Here is an 18,785-nt window from a genome sequence, read left to right as displayed (position 1 = left end):
AAAAGATCCCATCATGAATGAAAAGCAAAGAAGAGAGAGAATCCTATCCAGAACAATCTGATAACGGCATTATAGAGAAACACATCCTCCGACAAGCAAGAACTTTCAATCAGTTAAATATATTTAACTGTTCTTCAAAGAATTCCACAATTTTTTCACTTTGGTACGTGGGGACCTAGAAAAACATCTCAACAAAATTTCATTGAAATTGAGTGAACTAACAGACCTGTGGGCTTCTTGCATGGAACTTCTCATTCCATGGTAGAATGATGAGATCTTTTATTGTGCCAAATACAGGCTGCTCACAGATGGATTGTGCAATTCCATCATCATCGATTATAACCAATTCTATGGATGTCTCCTGAAAGAAATCATTTAAAAACCATGCATCAAATTAGAATGGCACATGTAATGACCGAGAAAAATTTAAACCTTTGATTAATGCAATTAAGCCTAGAAGTTTCCCTATTCATTTCAATTTAGAACTCCATCAATTAATTGTAGAGTAATGCTAGGGACCCCAAATGTCTTACTAAATGTTCTATCAAATGTCTCACATTTTCTTAATTGTATGCACATCCAGTCATCTCGGTTTGGGCCGACATGGGACTCAAGGGACAGACCCTCCAGGCCCAATAGACTGTGTTAATATAATCCTAGGGTCAATCCTATTAAATTAGAATTTCTTTATTGTGGAAAGCAGTGCGGCAATCATCTCGTTTTGCATGCACTCAGGCCCGAACTAGCACAAGATCCGAGAGATAGATTCATTGATCTCGGTATTAGATGTTTTTATTCTTATACAGTGTTACTGGTTAACTTAGAGATATTCTAGTGAATTGGAAATCCCAAAGCATCAATTGCCTCATATCGTGCGCACATTGGCCTGATCCAATTTGAGATTTGAGAGATGGATTCTCCAAACCTGATAATTATTATTTCTATGTTATTTGAGTGTAATTTATTTTTATTAGTTGGCCTAGCAAATTATCACGCAAGTCCTAGTATTATTGATTTTACGAACATAGCCCAGGTTATAGGCTTATAGCTGGTATTGTGGACCAGTAAGCTTAAGAAAGATAGTGGATCCAACTATATGCCGGTTATTCCCCTGACCACTGCACAGTTTAGATGAGTAGTAGCCTGTGGTAGTATGAGGATGGAGTTTCTTCTGAGCACAGCTCGTAGTGAGCTTGGGGTGTGATCAAGGTAGGACCGGTATTTATTTATTACAGCTCGGACACGGTATGTGTTGACAAGGCCAAGTTTATTGCCCTGTTAGCAGTTTATTAGCACCCTGTTGGCAGTTATTGATTTTGGATCATTTCTTTTATCTAATTATTCAGTGTGAGCTAATTAAATGAGATGGCCTTAATAAGATTAAGTACGTTAATCTCGGCTTTGGGCATTTGATTGCATAATTTTACTTGACACTACACTAGCATGTTTACTTGGTAAGAAATAAGATTATTGTTAGGTGAGTGTCAATACTCACACACCCCTGCATTGTGTGGGTACTGATAAATGCTCGTCAATGTGAGCATCAAGACATAGTTTATTTTGTTAAGTTTAGACCCTAGGTTAATTGGTCATGCATGCCTCTATACCTTTTTGTCAGATTATTTGTATTAATTAATCTTTGGGTTTGTAATAAACACTTTCTCCATTATATTATGCTCTATTTCATTTCATGGGAATGTGTACCGGAGAGCTTTATTCAAGAAATTGAATGTTTCACATATTTTTCAAAAACATGTAACCATTATTCTTTTAAAATAACGATTGGGCACGTTTCCCAAGGCAAGCCAGTTATATCCCAAAAATACTTATTTTCGTCACATAAAGTCAAATTAAGCTTAATAAAGGGAAAATGGACATGTTTTCTAATGCTATTCAATTGTAGGCCTTTGGGCATGTTTTGATGAGATAAACCAAAGTTTAGGAATTAATTGAAAATTGACTAAGAAAAAAGATTTTGAGAAAGAATTAATTAAGAAAATGAGTTTTTTATTAAAACCTCATGCGTAGGTTAATTAGTTTATGCCTAATTAATCTTTGAAAAATTGGCGCATGACAGCCCAACGTTGCAACTTTGCAAAGTACAAAGCTAGTCAACAGCCAAGTCCTAAGCCATGTCTAAGGAAGCTTTCTTCTCTTGGACTGTGACCAAGTAGGCTTATTCTTACAATTGATAATTTAGGAGGGAAGGGAAATGCTTGGGGGATTGGTGCCATCCTAAAAAGCACAAACACTTCTATGTAGGAGGCATGTTGTGTCAGACATGACACTATACAAGCATTTCTAAAAATGTGTCCGACACTTGTGCAACATGTGCTAATAAAAATTTAAATTCATACCAACAACAACTAAGAAATTTCTCAAACACTTCCTAAACCCTCCGATCTCAACCTATGTGATGAATTTCTTTCTTTTTTTTTTAAATTGGCAACAAAAAAAAATTATTAAAAGAGAAATGACGTATAAAAGAAGACAAGGAGTCCTCAAAATAGAAGTAGTATAATTCAATGCAAAAGAAAACAAGAAACTTCACGTTGCACACTAACACCCAATCCCTAGAGATCAGAAAGAGCGGAACCCCTTTAAAGGGTGGAAAGCCATCGAAACCTAAAAAGATGTCAAAAGATGGACATCATCCCACAAGTTATCCAAATCTCCAAATTTGTCTTCAAAGACCCTTGCATTTCTTCCCAAAAAAGGACCCAAAAAAATTCTTCATAATAACAACGTAATGCATTCTTTAGATTGCAATTATTACGTGAATAATATCTTGATATGTAAGTTATGAAATATATCAATTTTTTTATTTTAATTAGTGTTATATTACTTTTTTTTATTACCTTTGAATAAACTATTCATATATGACATATAAAAACTACATAAAAATATAAATTTTTAACGTGTCCCAAACGTATTGTATCCTGCATTTTTTGAAAATCACCATGTCAACATATTTGTGTTCGTGTCCGTGTCTATGTTGTGTCATGTGTCCACGTTACTTGGGTGCTATATGTGTAAGAGGATCGAAGAGCTTGTGAACCATCTTTTATTGCATTGCCCCGTGGCTTCAAAATTCTAGGACTAGACCAATGAAGGGCATTTTTGCTCGTTGGCACAAAGGATTTGAGGTGATAGGAAGCCTTAGGATATGTCTCACTCATGCCTTATATGGTGTACTGAGAAGGAAAGGAACTGCAGATCTTTAGAGGGGAAAGAAAGTTTGAATTATGCCTGCACAGGGATTGTGTTGGCATCCTTGTCTTTGTGGATGAAATATGACCTTCACTTTCCATTGTAATCTTAGTTGACTTTTTGGGAGAGTTGTATATCGATGTAGATATATAGACATTTTTGGGCGACTATTCTTGGTCGTATTCCATATACTTCATGTGTACACAGTTGGGCCCTTTAATGTTTTTCCTAATACAATTATCTTATCCACACACAAAAATAGTCGTACCAAAACCAAACCAAACCGAGCCTTAAGTCCCATCAAATGGGGTCAGCTACATGAATCATTCTTCTTCACTCGGCTCTATCAACGGTCATTCGATCAGTCAAATTAAGGAGATTCATATCTCTATTTACTACACTCAATCACGTCAATTTACGTCTACCCCTCCCCCCTAACACTTTCATTTACTGTTACTGTATCACATCTCTTTACTACTGCCTCTGTTGGCCTCCATCATATATGACCAAACCATCTCAATTTATTCTCTATCAACTTTTCTTCTATCGGTGCTACTCCTACCCATTCACAAATATACTCATACCTAATTCTATCTTTTCTAGTCTTACCACACATCCACCTTAGCATCCTCATCTCCAAAACACTCATCTTATCTACATGTTGTTTCTTAATTGCCCAACATTCCATCTCATACAAAATCGCTGTTCTAATAGTCGTTCTATAAAACTTTCCTTTTAGTCTAGTCTAGGCACTCGTTTATCACATAGTACCCCAGATGCACTCCTTCACTTAATCCACCCTGCCTTAATTCTATAGACCACATCCACTACAATCTCTCCTAATGTTGTGATAATCGATCCTAAATAATAAAAATGTTTACCCTCCAATAGTTCTTGATTCTCAATCTTCACTTCTCCTCTACTTCCATTGCTACTATTACTAAAATTACACTTCATGTACTCTGCCTTTATTTTGCTTATCCTAAATCCTTTAGATTCAAGTGTTTCTCTCTACGTCTTCTGCTTAGTGTTAACTCATTTTCTAGTCTCGTCCACTAACACGATATCATCTGCAAAGAGTATACACCATAGCACATCATCCCGAATAATTCTCGTCAACTCATCCATAACTAAAGTAAAAAGATAAGGACTTAAGGTTGATCCTTGGCGTAACCTCACAGTAATTGAAAATTCACTTGTCTTTCCAACAGGCGATCTAATAGTAGTCACCACACATTCATACATGTCCCTAATCACATCAATGTACCCTACAATTCACATCAATGTTCCAAAATAGTTTAATATTATACTGAAAATCATTATGTGACAAAAATAAACCTACAATTCACTTTCGCTTTGGTGTGAATTTGGCAATCAAAATTGTTTTAGATTTCTTTAATATTCTTCCTTTAGCAACTGGAAAATAAAAGTGGATAGAAAAAGAGCAGGTATGACCAATTCAATGAACATGCTTTGGTTACAAAGACTGTTAAAGGTATACTCCTGAACTGTAAAAACCCAATAGAATATCTATATAAACTTCCAGCCAACAGAAACTTTGACCTGCCACCATATACATGCATATTGCAGTTATGCACATCTACATGATACACGTAAAATGCAATCCTTTAGAAACCACACCCTCAATAGCACAGACACAGACATGACATGACATGACACGACACGACGAAACAACATCGACACCAACACGCCGACACGTCAATTTTCAAAAAATGCAAGACACGACACGCTTGGGACATGTTAAAGTTTGATATTTTTATGAATTTATTATGTCATATATATGAATAATTTGTTCAAAGATAAATATAAAAAAAAGACTGTAACACAATATATTTTTACATTAAAAAGCTACATATTTCATAAATTAAACATCAAGATATCATTCACATAGCTATTACATTCTAAGTAATGCAAAACAATTATATAACAGTGTAATACACATAATTTATTTATCTTATAAATATTTCGAAACATATTTAAAATGCATAAGTTGTGTTATGAAGAATGAAGAATATTGTTATAATTAAGGAATACATCATATAGGTCGCATTTGGAGGGTTCAAGAAGTATCCATGAAATGTTTGATGTCATGCATTTGATTTTTTAATTAAAACATGTTGAAGAAGAGTTGGAGACGCTTTCAAGAGTGTCCAAAGAGTGTCGTGTCGGACAGGACACACTTCCTACGTAGAAGTGTCCGTGCTTCTTAGGCCACACCTGTGGGCATAGCCTAAGATTTCCCCGCCCACGTGGAGGGGTGTTTTGTGTGGGTCTTGGGATTAGTCGGGGTTTTACATGTATACCCGATTATAAAAAAATAATAATACATAAAAAGCAATTGCACATCTATGTGAGTATCAATACATAAAAAGCAACACTGATGCTAAGAACACAAAACTAAAACTCATAATGGGTCATCGAAAATGCATTGATAGGTCAAGATTCATTCTGAATATGGATCCCTCCATAACTAAGTTTAATCACAGCCTTCCATTACATTTTCTGTGAATAATTCTGTTCCTAGCATTGCTGAAAAAGCAATTGCACACCGTCATGTGTATCAACATATAAAAGGCAATTGTAACAAAAAATGAAACATGCAACCGAATATTCAGAACTGACCAATTTTCATATATCTTGATTGTCCAAAAATATCACAAAAGCAAAGATAATTTACCATACCTCATTTATTGGCACATAGTGAGATTCAAAATTTTCAATTTTTTTTTCTCCTTTTTTTTTTCTTTTAATTTCTGACCATATCCCGGCCAGCAAATGCAGCATAATAAAGGCTAATGAAGCCTGATCAACGATCAACTCCACTGCAATATATACATGTATATGTATGTATGTATTTATGTATGTACAGTGAATAAATGTATGCAAGTACACAAATAGAGTGAAATTAGAAAGAGAAAGAGGAAAGAGACCTTGCCGAAGACAACATCGTTGGAGGAAGGAGAGCGAATGTGGCCTTGGACAACCTGAAGAACAACGCTCCCTCTGAGGACGCATTTGGCGAGATAGTGGACGCCATTTGAGCCCGATCGAGACTTGGCAGACGAAGATTCTTCCTCGGAGACCGCCATTAACACACAGGTCTTCTTACCTTGGAAACTAGGTTTTAAAGAGAGAGAGAGAGAGAGAGAAGAATTTTCTAGGGTTTAATAGGAGAGCTGTAAGACAAGCGTTTTGTGTGTGAAACTTGGGATGATGATGATGCTTTGATTGATCATCTCTTCAGAAAGCCATTCTACGCTTTGTGAGTTCCAAGTTAGGGGCAAGCGACTTGCAGTCTGTTTCGATGGAGGGCTTGGTGAAAAAAAAACCAATATATTGTCGGAATAAGAATTCACTTGTCTGGATACATCACTTGAATAGATAACGAATTCACTTGTCTGGACACATCGAGGCTTTTTCCATACATGTTAATTCTCAAAGTAGCCCTAGTTTGTATGAAATTTTCAAATTAAATAAAAGTGTTATTACAAATCGCATTTTTATTATTTGGAATCTAAAGTGTAATGAATAGTGAAAACGCTATTGCAAACTAAGCTTTTAATTAAAAAAGCGTGGTTAAATCATGCTTTTAACATAAAAAAAAAAAATTCTGAAGAAAACGTGGATCCAAGCCACAATTTCGCTGTGCATATAATTATTTTTTTTTTCTCTGAAGAAAACGTGATTGTGAATCACGCTTTCACTGTTCATATAATTTTGTTAAAAAAACGTGATTGACAATCACGCTTTCACCGATCATTAATGAAAGCGTGGATTGAAATCACGCTTTTACAACTTACATAAAACACGGAGAAGCCCTCATTTGCAATCACGTTTTTACACTTATTTCGATCTCCTCCCTCTCAGACGACTCTTCTGCTCTGCTCGAGCTCTCTCCCTCTGCTCGCACTCTCGTTCTCCCTTTCCCTCTGCTCTTACTCTCTGTCTCTGCTCTTTCTCTCTCTGTGGTATGGCATCTATCTCTCTATGTCTCATTTCAATCTTATGTGTTTATTGTGTTTGTGAATGTGTGGTTTTGAATTTGAAATTAGAAATTAGGGTTATGAAATTATAAATATGTTAGGGTTTTGAATTATGAAATGTGTGGTTAAATGTGTTAAGGTTTGGAATTATGAAATGTGTTAGGGTTTTAAATGTGTGGTTATGAAATTATGAAATCATAAAATGTTAGGGTTTTGAATTGTGAAATCAGAAATTATGATTAAGTTGGTTTATTGTTAATGTTTGGAACAAAATGAATTAATAAATGTGTTAGGGTTTTGAATTGTTAATCAGAATTGTTAATGTTTGGAATTAGGGTTTTGAATTGTAAAATGTTAGGGTTTATGATTATGCTCTATGGTTTTCAGGGATTTTTTTTAATTAAGAATAAAATTATGCGACTTGAAATTCATATAATTTAGAATTGTTAATGTTTGGAATTAGGGTTTTCGATTTGTTGAAATTAGGGTTTGGAATTAGGGTTTTAAATTTGTTGAAATTAAGGTTTTCAATTTGTTGAAATTATTGTATATTTTTTGAAATTAGGGTTTGAAATTTTGTATTGTGAATAAACCAACCTATATTTATTGAATTGGAAATTTTATAAAATTGCTTGTTAATAAAAGGAATTTTTTTTAATTAAGAATAAAATCATGCGAATTGAAATTCATATAATTCAGAATTGTTAATGTCATATTATGAAATTCATATAATTGAGAATTGAGAATTGAAATTCATATTATGAAATTGATGAATTGAGAATTAAGGTGGACTGGCAATTTCAATTCGAGGTCCACATGCTTACATATATATGATCATTTTGTTCTAGAAAATAAGACTGTAAACTGTATGATTGAATTCAAAATCTGAAAATTGAAATGAATCTGAAAAATTCAAAATTTGAGAGTTTTGATAATAAAAAAAAAGATCATGTTCTCATAAAGTCAATTTTAAAAAAAGAAATCATGTTCTCTTAAAGTCAATTTTATTCAGTATTTTACCTTTATTCAGTGTTTAGAAATTGGATTAAAATCAAGACTAAAATAGTCAATTTATTATTCTCAAACTAATTAAGGGATTAGTGTGAGTGATCTATTCCCTTTTGAATGAATTATTTTGCATTTGATTTTGGTCTAATTTGTTACTAGATATTATCTGTTGCACTTAATTCATGCATTGTGTAAAATTAAAGGATAAAAGTTGATACAATTAGAGCTTCAAGAATCAAATTGATTTGAGACAAGAAGCAAACTGCACGACTAGAGATTCAATTTGCCTTTTATTACAAATGAAAATCATGTACATTTCTTTTAGGGGAAAGATTGGCATCAAACCCAAAAAATTTATACAAATTTTGTCAGTATACATCACTGCTCTATTAATTTTTTGTTTTTAAATTTAATCTTCAATATCAAATTTTGTTTTTGTTTTTCTTAAATTTTAAGGAAGAGGTCCTAATAATTGGGTTAATTACTTAAAAGTCCTATTGGGAATGTTCATGTTCCATTAAGTTCTCTTTCTTTTTTGTTAACCCATAAAATCTTATTTTAAAAATATTTATTTATATAAAACTCATCTATTTATTAAAAGAAGAAGGAATTGTGTCAATTCCTTAAGTGTTAGTAGAAAATTATTAGGTGTTACAAGTGCACCACATGACAATATTATCCACTAATCACCAAGCATTATACCTTATGCCCTAATACAAATTTCACTTCAATGTGCATGTGCAAAGTACCCATATAATTTGGAAATAACTATAATGTTCTTCTAGTTTGTGGACTATATGAATTATACCGTCAGACGTTCAATCCAAATTCACATCAAGTGTGAAATATGTGCTAGGTCATAAGGGGGTTATGTTCTTATTTTCAAATATCAAAGGTAAATCACACATGGAGTAAAGCAAAGGGGGTTAAACTCAATTTTATCTTTTAAAAAAATGACAAATATGAATTTCATAATATGAATTTTAATTAAAAATACTAAGTGTATGGAAAGATTAACATTTTTTCCTAAGTTAAATTTCATGAAACTAATCTTTACTAAATGAAATTATTCAAAAAATATATATTTAATTTTGACTCTATTTGATTCAAAAAAAAAAAAAGAATACTGGTCCATCATCCTTTCTCTGTTTCAATGTAGTAACTATAACTAGTTAAAGAATTTTTGATTTTTCATGCCTTATCTTAATGGTCCATCATCCTTGCTCTTATGCCTTTAAGACAACAATTCTATCCTATATATATATATTTTTTTCTTCACATAAATGAATTAAAGAGAAGCATCAAAAGAGGTTTAAGGATTCAATCGTGGATTGCTAGAGGCTATAGATCTCTCTACGGTGTACATAGTGTAGCAGCTGCTCCAGACACATCAGTCCCATCCACGTCAGTGCCTTCCACTTCAGCGCCAGCCACAGCAGGTCCTTGGACTTCAGTCACCCCACCGCATGATACCCCATACATTTCTCCAGATTCCCCACACGTACATCCTACCCAGCATGCTGACCCTGATTGGACACCGCTCCGGTACATGCATGATGTTGTTACCCCACCCACCCAGTTACCACCTGCTTTTCTGGGGACTACTTCGACCACGCCCATGAGTGTACATGATGCAGTTCTCACTGACATCTCCCACGTTGAAGATGAGGCCCATATTGAGCCCCCCCCAAGCGCGAGGGAGAGGCCGAGGTTAAGGTCGTGGGGGACGTCACGGCCGAGGTCGGGGTGCGGGCAGAGACAGAGGTCGAGGTCCAGCTGCAGATCGTGATACAGTTGCACCAGATGAGGGAGTTTCACAGCTCACAACAGTATTCGGTCTTCAGGCAGAGACAGGATCAGGGGCAATAGATGCAGGAGAGGGGGGGTCACACTCACAGGCTCCACAGGCATTCAGTGGAGGGCCACATGCAGGGGAGGGAGTGCCAGATATTCAGAGAGTCTACCGCAGGAGACCGAGGAGAGAGGTCTACGGTCGGGGTTGTGGGACTGGGGGCAGGTTAGAGCATTAACGGGTGTGATATGGACTGTATAATTTTTTTTATTTGTAGTAATTGTTATAGTTTTTGTAAATCAAACTTGTACAGATGATGTAAATGTGTCACACTTATTTATTCGAAATTATAATTTCACAATTTTTTATTCTTACTTATTTTGATGAATCACACAAATCTCTTTCACATCTCTATCTCTCTCTCATTCTCCGTAGTCTCTGCATTATTTATAGTAATTTACGTTTTTTCCTCAATTTTACAAATTGAGACAAGCATTTATAAACCAAAAAAATTATCTTACAAATTGAGACATCAATTTATAAAATTGAAGTTCAAATAAATTTTAAGAATTAAACTATAAATCCTAAACCCTAAAATAAAAATAAATAAGGTAGCATTTGGTAACATTTACATTTTTGGTTTATGTTTTTAAAAAAATTAAAAACTGGTTTTTGTTTCTTTTTAGAAAAACATAAATTACAAACACGTTTGGTTTGAAAAAAAATGTTTAAAAACCCATAAAAACATAAAATAAAAAATATGTTTGTTCAAGCCTAAAATATTTATATTTATTTTTATTATTTATAACAATGGGATCACACATATTATAATTGAAAACAAAAATAATTGAAAAAAATTTAATTGAAAAATATTTAATTGAAATAAAAGATTAATTGAAAAAAAAATGAATTGAAAAAAAAAATATTTGAAAAAAATTATTTGAAAATATTGGTCTTAATTTCATAAAGTTGATTATTATTTGCTATTATAAATTTTATTATATATATATATATAATATTGGTCTTTGTTTTATAAAATAAAATTTATATATATTAAAAACTATATTGGTTTGGTGTGTGTGGGGGGGGGGGGTTTGGTGTGTGTGTGTGGGATGAGTGCTTGTGTGTTAGGGAGAGAGAGAGAGAGAGAGAGGGGAGAGAAGAGTGAGTGCGTGGAGTGAGTGCATGGAGTGGCTGGTATTGAAAACGTTCTTCAAAATAACAATAACGGAGAGAAAGCAAAGGTATTTGTTATTTGTAGAATTACAAGAACTCCTTAAAAACAATTGAAATATCTCCCTTCATTTATAAGTCGTGGATAAGCATTATAAATCCATTACAACATAAATGGTTTGGTCATTCATCCAAACAATTTCATTCATTATCATCATCATCTGACATTTCAATATCAGATTCATACATAACATCCATGCTCCAGGCGAAGTACTGGTGTGCATCATCCATTAACCCATCTTCGGCACGCTCATTTGCGGTCTTCATTAGTGAGGACCTTTGCAAACGTAGGGTCATGCGATTAACTTCGTCGCGGATACGATGCAATGCCCTTTGCAACAACTATGGAGTGTCAATTGGCATACGCATGGCTAATCGGCGAGGAAATTTAATATTAACTTCACGACATAACTCAACGAGAACGTTTGCTCGAGTTATGCGAAATTCCCACTCAGCTCTCATGGTATTGACGGTGGCACGTGAGTAACGCAAATTTGGATTTAATGGGTATTGAAATTCATCTCCATCTGCAACCCAATAGCGACCCATTACTAAATATAGATCAACCACCGTATATCTCATGATGATATCGCTCGAAATAGCTGTAAAACTTTTGTTGTGGTATGATGAGATATTTATACCATATATACACATGGTAGCTGTATGTATGAAATTATTGTAAACAACTATGCATCAGAGTTGTCACGTCAACTTTGATGACCTGAACAACTATGCATCAACTTGATAGGAGTTGTTACTTCGACTTTTATGAATTGCATAATTTATTGTTATTTCAAAACAAAAAGTAAAAAAAAATTCAAAAAATTAATAAATACATAAAAATACAAAAAATGTATTGAATGCTTGTATTTTTTTATTTTATATTTTTGGTATTTAGTGAATTTTTTTAAAAGATTTTAGGTGGATTTATGTTAGGTGTGTCTAAAAAGTAAAAAAAAAATTGCTTAAAATATTAAAAAAATTCAGTAAAAAAAAACACGAAAATTAAGAAAGTAGAAATTTTTGAAAAATGAAAACAAGCAAGCTGATCAACTGACAAAACGTCTGAATTAGTCAAATTTCTCTGCCTGAATTTTTTTTTAAATAAATGTGAAATTATGATTTAAAAATCCAAAACAAACACCAACCCGTAAATTGGGTAAAAATGTATTTGACAAATATAACTGAACACTGCTTCAATTTTGACTACAATATTGCATTGAAATATACTTACAATTTCAAGTACTAAAATATTTTAATTGATTATAATATTTTGTCTCAACTAATTTATGAGCATTTCCTGTCCGATCACATGCATGCCACTGGCCTTATACAGTGCATTCGGCTGCCAGGACTCCACTGTTGTCAAGTCATGAACGAATCAAAAGCCTGTAACATCGGATGTTGTGCCGCAGATGGTGTCAGCCTGGCTAGTGTAAAAATGTAACTTTACCTTATTTCAAAGGCAAGTTGAAAATTAAGAGGTTGTTTGGGATGATCTAAATAAGTGTATTTTTTGTCTTTTTACAATATTTTTCTACAATATATTGTTCCACCCATTGTTCAAACCACTTTTTCTACAATATTTTTTACTTTTATGTATTTATTAATTTTTTGAAATATTTTTTCACAATTTTTTTTACTTTTTAGGTGTATTGAAATATTTATTAATTTATTGTTATTTTGTTCTGACACCCCCTCAAAATTTTTATGAATTGCATAATTCAAATGGGCACAATAGGTATGGTACGATAATAAATTGTAGCTCGGCGCAGTGATACGTCCAACATTTTTCAGTGATGCTCGCCAATGACTTGAACAGACGTAATAATTTGGATGCTTTGTTTTTTTCTCAGATGTTATGTGACTTTGTGTAGCGATGCAGTGATGCATTTGACTTTGTGCAGTGATGCAGTGATGCATGTCACTTTATGTAGTGATGCAGTAATGCATGTGACTTTCTGACTTTGCCATGCTTGTATACGTTGTGACTTTTTTCCTCACATTACGTGATGCATGTGACTTTGTGCAGCGCAACTTGCATGCTTTGTTTTTTCCTCACATTTCAGAATTCATCTAAGTCACATTAATACGACCACATGGCAATAGTGTTGATAAACAATTATGTGATGGACTGAAGGAGTGAAGTGTAATTTACCGAATATAAAAAGAAGTAGAAAATGCAAAGAGGAGAAAATGGGATGACTGTGAAGTTCATTAAGTGAAAATAAGATTAAATATAAGCTGCAAAGTTCCAATTGTGTTTACATATCAGGTGACCATTTTATAATTTTTGTGGAAAAAACAATGATAGTTTTGCAGGTCGAAGTGAGTTGGACGGTTGTGTATTTACTTACACTCTGTTTCATAGTTGTTTATGAACAATATTACTTTAAAACAAAGAAAATTAAAGCCGCTTTTTCATTTTATGATTTAATTTATAATTTTTTGAAAACACCAATTTGTACTGGAATCGTCAATTCCAAGTGACTACTTACTGTATTAAAAAAGTAAGCATGAAAAATTAGTTTCATGTGGCGATGTGATAACTCACTGCATTTTGTTTTATTTGACAACTCACTGATCGAATATGAAGGGATTACATTGTGATCCTCTGGCCTACAATTATGATTTTATCTGACAACCACGTCCGTGACTACATCACAGGTACACTTCGTCACGGGTACTCAGGATTGCATGAAATGAATAACATAAAATAATATCACGAGTATCACTTCTTCCATAGTGCCCCAGCATGCATTATCGTCACTAGATCATCTCTAGTTAACCCCCACTATGATGTCTATAAATACCGATACCCCCAGTATGATGTTTGTTCAAGTCATAACAATAGTAATATATCTACAATTACTATTATTATTTGTTTGTTCATTTTATGAACAATGTCTTCAAGAGGTGCAGGAAGTTCACGCCGACAAAGAAATCCGAAAGTGTGGTTGCTACCTCCATTTACTTATGACTACAAGAGCGAAAAGTACTCGAGTCCGAAGGATTATTATGCTGGTATCCGAGCAGAATGGGCATTCAGGGTAACGGAGCAAGAAAGATTGTTTAATGATCTATGTAACTTTGGGGCACTGGTACCTCATCGTCGTTCATTGACCATGGCTAGACGAAATGTGAGTGACTATGAAAAAGTAGTTAGCAGAATTAAGAATGAGAACAACAGAATGTTGATGCGGAGATGTCGACATTTCATGCTTCAGCTAGCCACCGAAATGGCAGAAGCAAGCAACAGAGATTTGACAGTGATTGAGCGTAATAATGTCTTAAACAATGAAAAATATCTCTCTGACTACTACATGTCAGATGAGAAATGAGAAATGAAACACCTTCATGTTTCATATATGTTTGTATGTTGTCTCGTATCTTCGTTACTGGAGTGTAAGACAATGTTGTTGTTCATCTAACGTACGGATGTATTTCAAGTATTTGTTTTATGAACCTGAAGTTTATGAAATAACTACATTTATAACTGCACATTTATTAGTTTATGACTTTCTTTATTGAATTGCAATGAGTTAATGAATGTTCTGGATTAATGAATGGAAATGTATGTTGAATTATGTGAATACTTAAAACACATAAAACAAAACAGGTAGCTCGGTGAAAAGCTTCCCTTAACTGGGGCTCGTGAAATAGGAATCCTCTACGTAAAGAATTTCAATCTCCAACAGGAAAGAAGAAAGAGTCGCCTTCTAATTCCTGGAAGTCCAGTCAAAATGATGACTCTGGTAAGGAATGGGGGGTTGACAAAAAACTAAACTTGGGGGGCTGGACAAACAAGCTCAATGCCAAGTGGTTGGTCCAGTTGGGGGACTAATAAAGTTCAGACAAACGAACTACCGCCTTAAAAAACACATAAAACATAACAGGTAGCTTGGTGAAAAGCTTCCCTTAACTGGGGCTCGTGAAATAGGGATCCTCTACATAAAGAATTTCAATCTCCATCAGGAAAGAAGAAAGAGTCGCCTTCCAATTCCTGGAAGTCTAGTCAAAATTTGAGGTTGTAAATGTTTCCCAAAATATTACAAATTCAATATTCAAAAGTTGATTTTAAAATAATTCCAAATGACAACAAAAATTCAAATAGTCATACTTTTCAATGAAATACAAATAGTTGGTCATAACAACGAATGATGCATAGCTAAGTGAAACACAACATTGCCTACATAAGCTTCCTTTTTTATTACAGTCTTAATTCAGAAAGTCACATGGCAACAGTGAATTCACTGATTTACCTTACAGTGAGCATGCCCTTATTTTGTCGATATATGGAGATGGATTATCAAGTCATGTGACTTGGTGCACATGCTTTGGTTTTCTCGATTTTTTGCTCGATTTTTTTATTACAGTGACAACTCATTTCTTATTGATATATGTGGGATTCTCAATTCAGAAAGTCACATGGCAACAATGAATTCACTGATTTACCTTACAGTGAGTATGCCCTTATTTTGTCGGTATATGCAGATGGATTGTCAAGTCATGTGACTTGGTGCACAGGCTTTGGTTTTCTCGATTTTTTGCTCGATTTTTTTATTACAGTGACAACTCATTTCTTATTGATATATGTGGGATTCTCAATTCAGAAAGTCACATGGCAACAGTGAATTCACTGATTTACCTTACAGTGAGCATGCCCTTATTTTGTCGGTATATGCAGATGGATTGTCAAGTCATGTGACTTGGTGCACAGGCTTTGGTTTTCTCAATTTTTTGCTCGATTCTTTTATTACAGTGACAACTCATCTCTTATTGATATATGTGGGATTCTCAATTCAGAAAGTCACATGGCAACAGTGAATTCACTGATTTACTTTACAGTGAGCATGTCCTTATTTTGTCGGTATATGCAGATGGATTGTCAAGTCACGTGACTTGGTACACAGTATTTGCTTTTCTCTATTTTTTCATTCTAGTGACAACTCATACCTTGTTTGTATATGTGGGATTGTCATGCAGAGGCATCTTTCTAAAGCCGTTCATAACCAACTATATAAACGACAAAAGGTGAAGACCCAACCTTACAACTCATTTCGCCCTACGAAATTATCATTCATTTGTTTTAAAAAGTTAGCATGGCTACATGGTTCATGGGAGGAAGTGGGAATCGCAGAGATGGTAAGAACTTACAAAGGGGTGACAGTTCACGACGAGGAGGGGGAAGGGGACGTGGCGATGCCGAAGACGATTCATGGGAGGGAGTGGGAATACCTGTTTTAGATTATGCTTGTGGTTATCGTGATAGGTTTGGGAAGCGACATTTTTTGATGCCCAAGTATTATCCAGTTCAAGGAGGTTCATGTATGGATCCATTAGATAATCAAACAGGATATGGTTTAGCAGACACTAGACTTCTGAAGTGGCCCGTACTATTTATAGAGCGAGTGCAAATGGAAAGATTATGTCGAGAAAATCGACTGAAGGTGCCAAAAACGTTCTGTTGAGATCCAAAAGGAAGATCCTGATAATGTTGATCGACTATGTGAAAGACTACAGCGTGAGATTTCTCAAATGCATTATTCAGACTCTGAGCCACCTGCTGATTTAAGCGCGAATTAGGTATTAATGTCTACACTTCGACAATATAACAACTTGCATTAATATGTAATGTCTGTGTTAGACTAAGTGTTTCCGTAATGAGTTTGTCAGATTGTCTGCCTAATATTTGTCTGTCTAACTGTTATGTTTATGTATTGTATGTTCAATTCAGGATATCTAGGATGTATGTTCAGTTCATGGTGTCCAAAATGTATTTTTGTGGAAGACTTATGTCGGTACTACCTATGTAACTGAAAAATGTTACATTTGCAACTTCAGTTATGTCGTTTTCATGCCTGTATGAGTATTTAGTAAATTAGTGACTTCGTATATTATGTACTAAGTTTTATTACAAAAATATTGACAAAATTTATTTTAGGAGAAATACACATTCTCTTAACTTGTTCATCTTCTCAATCGTGAGAACCCAATAATGTAACCATTATTCATTGAATATAACAAATAACGTTCTCATTCTTACAAAAAACTACACTACCAATTGAATAAAACAAATAACCTTTACATTCATTCATTCATTGCACAACATCAGTCTTATGAAATAAGCAAAACCAATTGAATCACAATAACATCAACTCCAACCCAATATTTACATTACATAAGTTCCTGTTCGTAATCAGAATTCAAATTACATACAAGTTACATTACATAGCAAAAAACGGAAAAAGTACCATTCGTATGTAAAAAATACATCACCAAAATTTGAGATCTTTCTCTTATTCCTTCTTGCTGCAGCTCTCGCGGTGTCCTTCGTCTTCTTGGGCTACTTTGCAGTGCTCTTCGCGTCTCACCCTTCGTCGTTGTTCGTCGAACTGCACAGTGTGTGGGTGTGCTTCGGGTTGTAGAGCATGTATATCACCTTTTACCCCAAAACAAAGACAAAAGGAAAAAAAAAAAAGTTTTTTTTTTTTTAATGAAAACGGCTAGAAAATAGTTTTACTAAACCGGTTTTTTGAATTACATTATCACCTTCTAACCCAAAATAAAGACAAAACAAAAAATATATATATTTAAATGAAAACGGCTTTAGTATAGCCAAAATATATTTCTGAATAACACCTTCTAACCCAAAACAAAGACAAAAGAAAAAAATTAAAATTTAACATGAAAACGCCTTAAGTAAAGCCAAAAAAAATTTATGAATTACATTATCACCTTCTAATCCAAAATAAAAAACAAAAAAAATTTACATGAAAATGGCTTTAATAAAGATAAAAAAAAAATTCTGAATTACACCTTCTAACCCAAAACAAAGACAAAAGAAAAAAAATAATTTAATGAATTACATTATCACCAAAACAATGACAACAGAAAAAAATAATAATAATAATAATAATTACATGAACAGTGAAAGCGTGGTTTCAATCCACGCTTCTTGTAGTGAACAATGAAAGTGTGATTCACAATCACGTCTTCTTTAGGGAAAAAAAAAATTTAATATGCACAGTGAAAGCGTGGTTCTGAACCACGCTTTCTTCAGAAAAATGACATGCACAGTGAAAGCGTGGTTTGGAACCATGTTTTCTTCAGAAAAAAAATTTATGTTAAAAGCGTAGTTTCTGTCACGCCCCAAAATTCGGACAATAAAATATTAAATTAGTGCTAAACCCCAATCGATATTCTATCATCCAAATTCTAGGAGTGAAACAAAAAAAACTACAATAACCAAAACCATCCATCATAAATTCATAACTAACAAATACCTCAACATTAAGGTAGCAACAACCAGTCAAAACAACTTAAATAAAGTATGGTTACAAACCATGCCAAATTATTCTAATACTAAAGTCATAAAAATAATAATAATAATAAATACATAAACTACTAACAACCTTAAACTCAAAAAAAAAACAAAAGAAATCAAAGAGATATGCCCAAAAACTTTAGTTACTTCTCGTCACCATCGTAGCCTCAACTAATCCTACAAAGGAAGCTCAGCTGCGCTCAAACAGAAC

General features: G+C 33.9%; 1 protein-coding gene across 9 annotated transcripts in view; it reads right to left on the bottom strand.

The window, feature by feature from the left end:
• The window catches only part of LOC145788571 (uncharacterized), a 95,919-nt gene extending 89,264 nt beyond the window's left edge, over nucleotides 1-6,655 (bottom strand). For 3 of the 9 annotated variants that reach the window (XR_014346011.1, XR_014346012.1, XM_028199382.2), the window contains exons 1-3: nucleotides 6,162-6,630; nucleotides 5,914-6,053; nucleotides 227-361 (exon numbers count right to left, since the gene is read on the bottom strand). Coding sequence is in view for 4 of the 9 variants with exons in the window: in XM_028199382.2 (XP_028055183.2) it covers nucleotides 227-361; nucleotides 5,914-6,053; nucleotides 6,162-6,246 (360 nt within the window). In the remaining 5 variants the exon portion in view is untranslated. Of the gene's footprint in view, nucleotides 1-226; nucleotides 362-5,913; nucleotides 6,054-6,161 lie in introns of all 9 variants that reach the window. The other 6 variants (XM_082898098.1, XM_082898099.1, XM_028199390.2 and 3 more) reach the window with 5 other exon arrangements.
• Nucleotides 6,656-18,785: the final 12,130 nt, after the last annotated feature.

Source organism: Camellia sinensis, chromosome 12 (genome assembly GCF_055761805.1).
Source record: "Camellia sinensis isolate YWXY chromosome 12, ASM5576180v1, whole genome shotgun sequence".
In the NCBI taxonomy this organism is placed as follows: Eukaryota; Viridiplantae; Streptophyta; class Magnoliopsida; order Ericales; family Theaceae; genus Camellia; species Camellia sinensis.
Note: the sequence above shows the minus strand (reverse complement) of the source record. Positions and strands in the feature narration are given on the sequence as shown.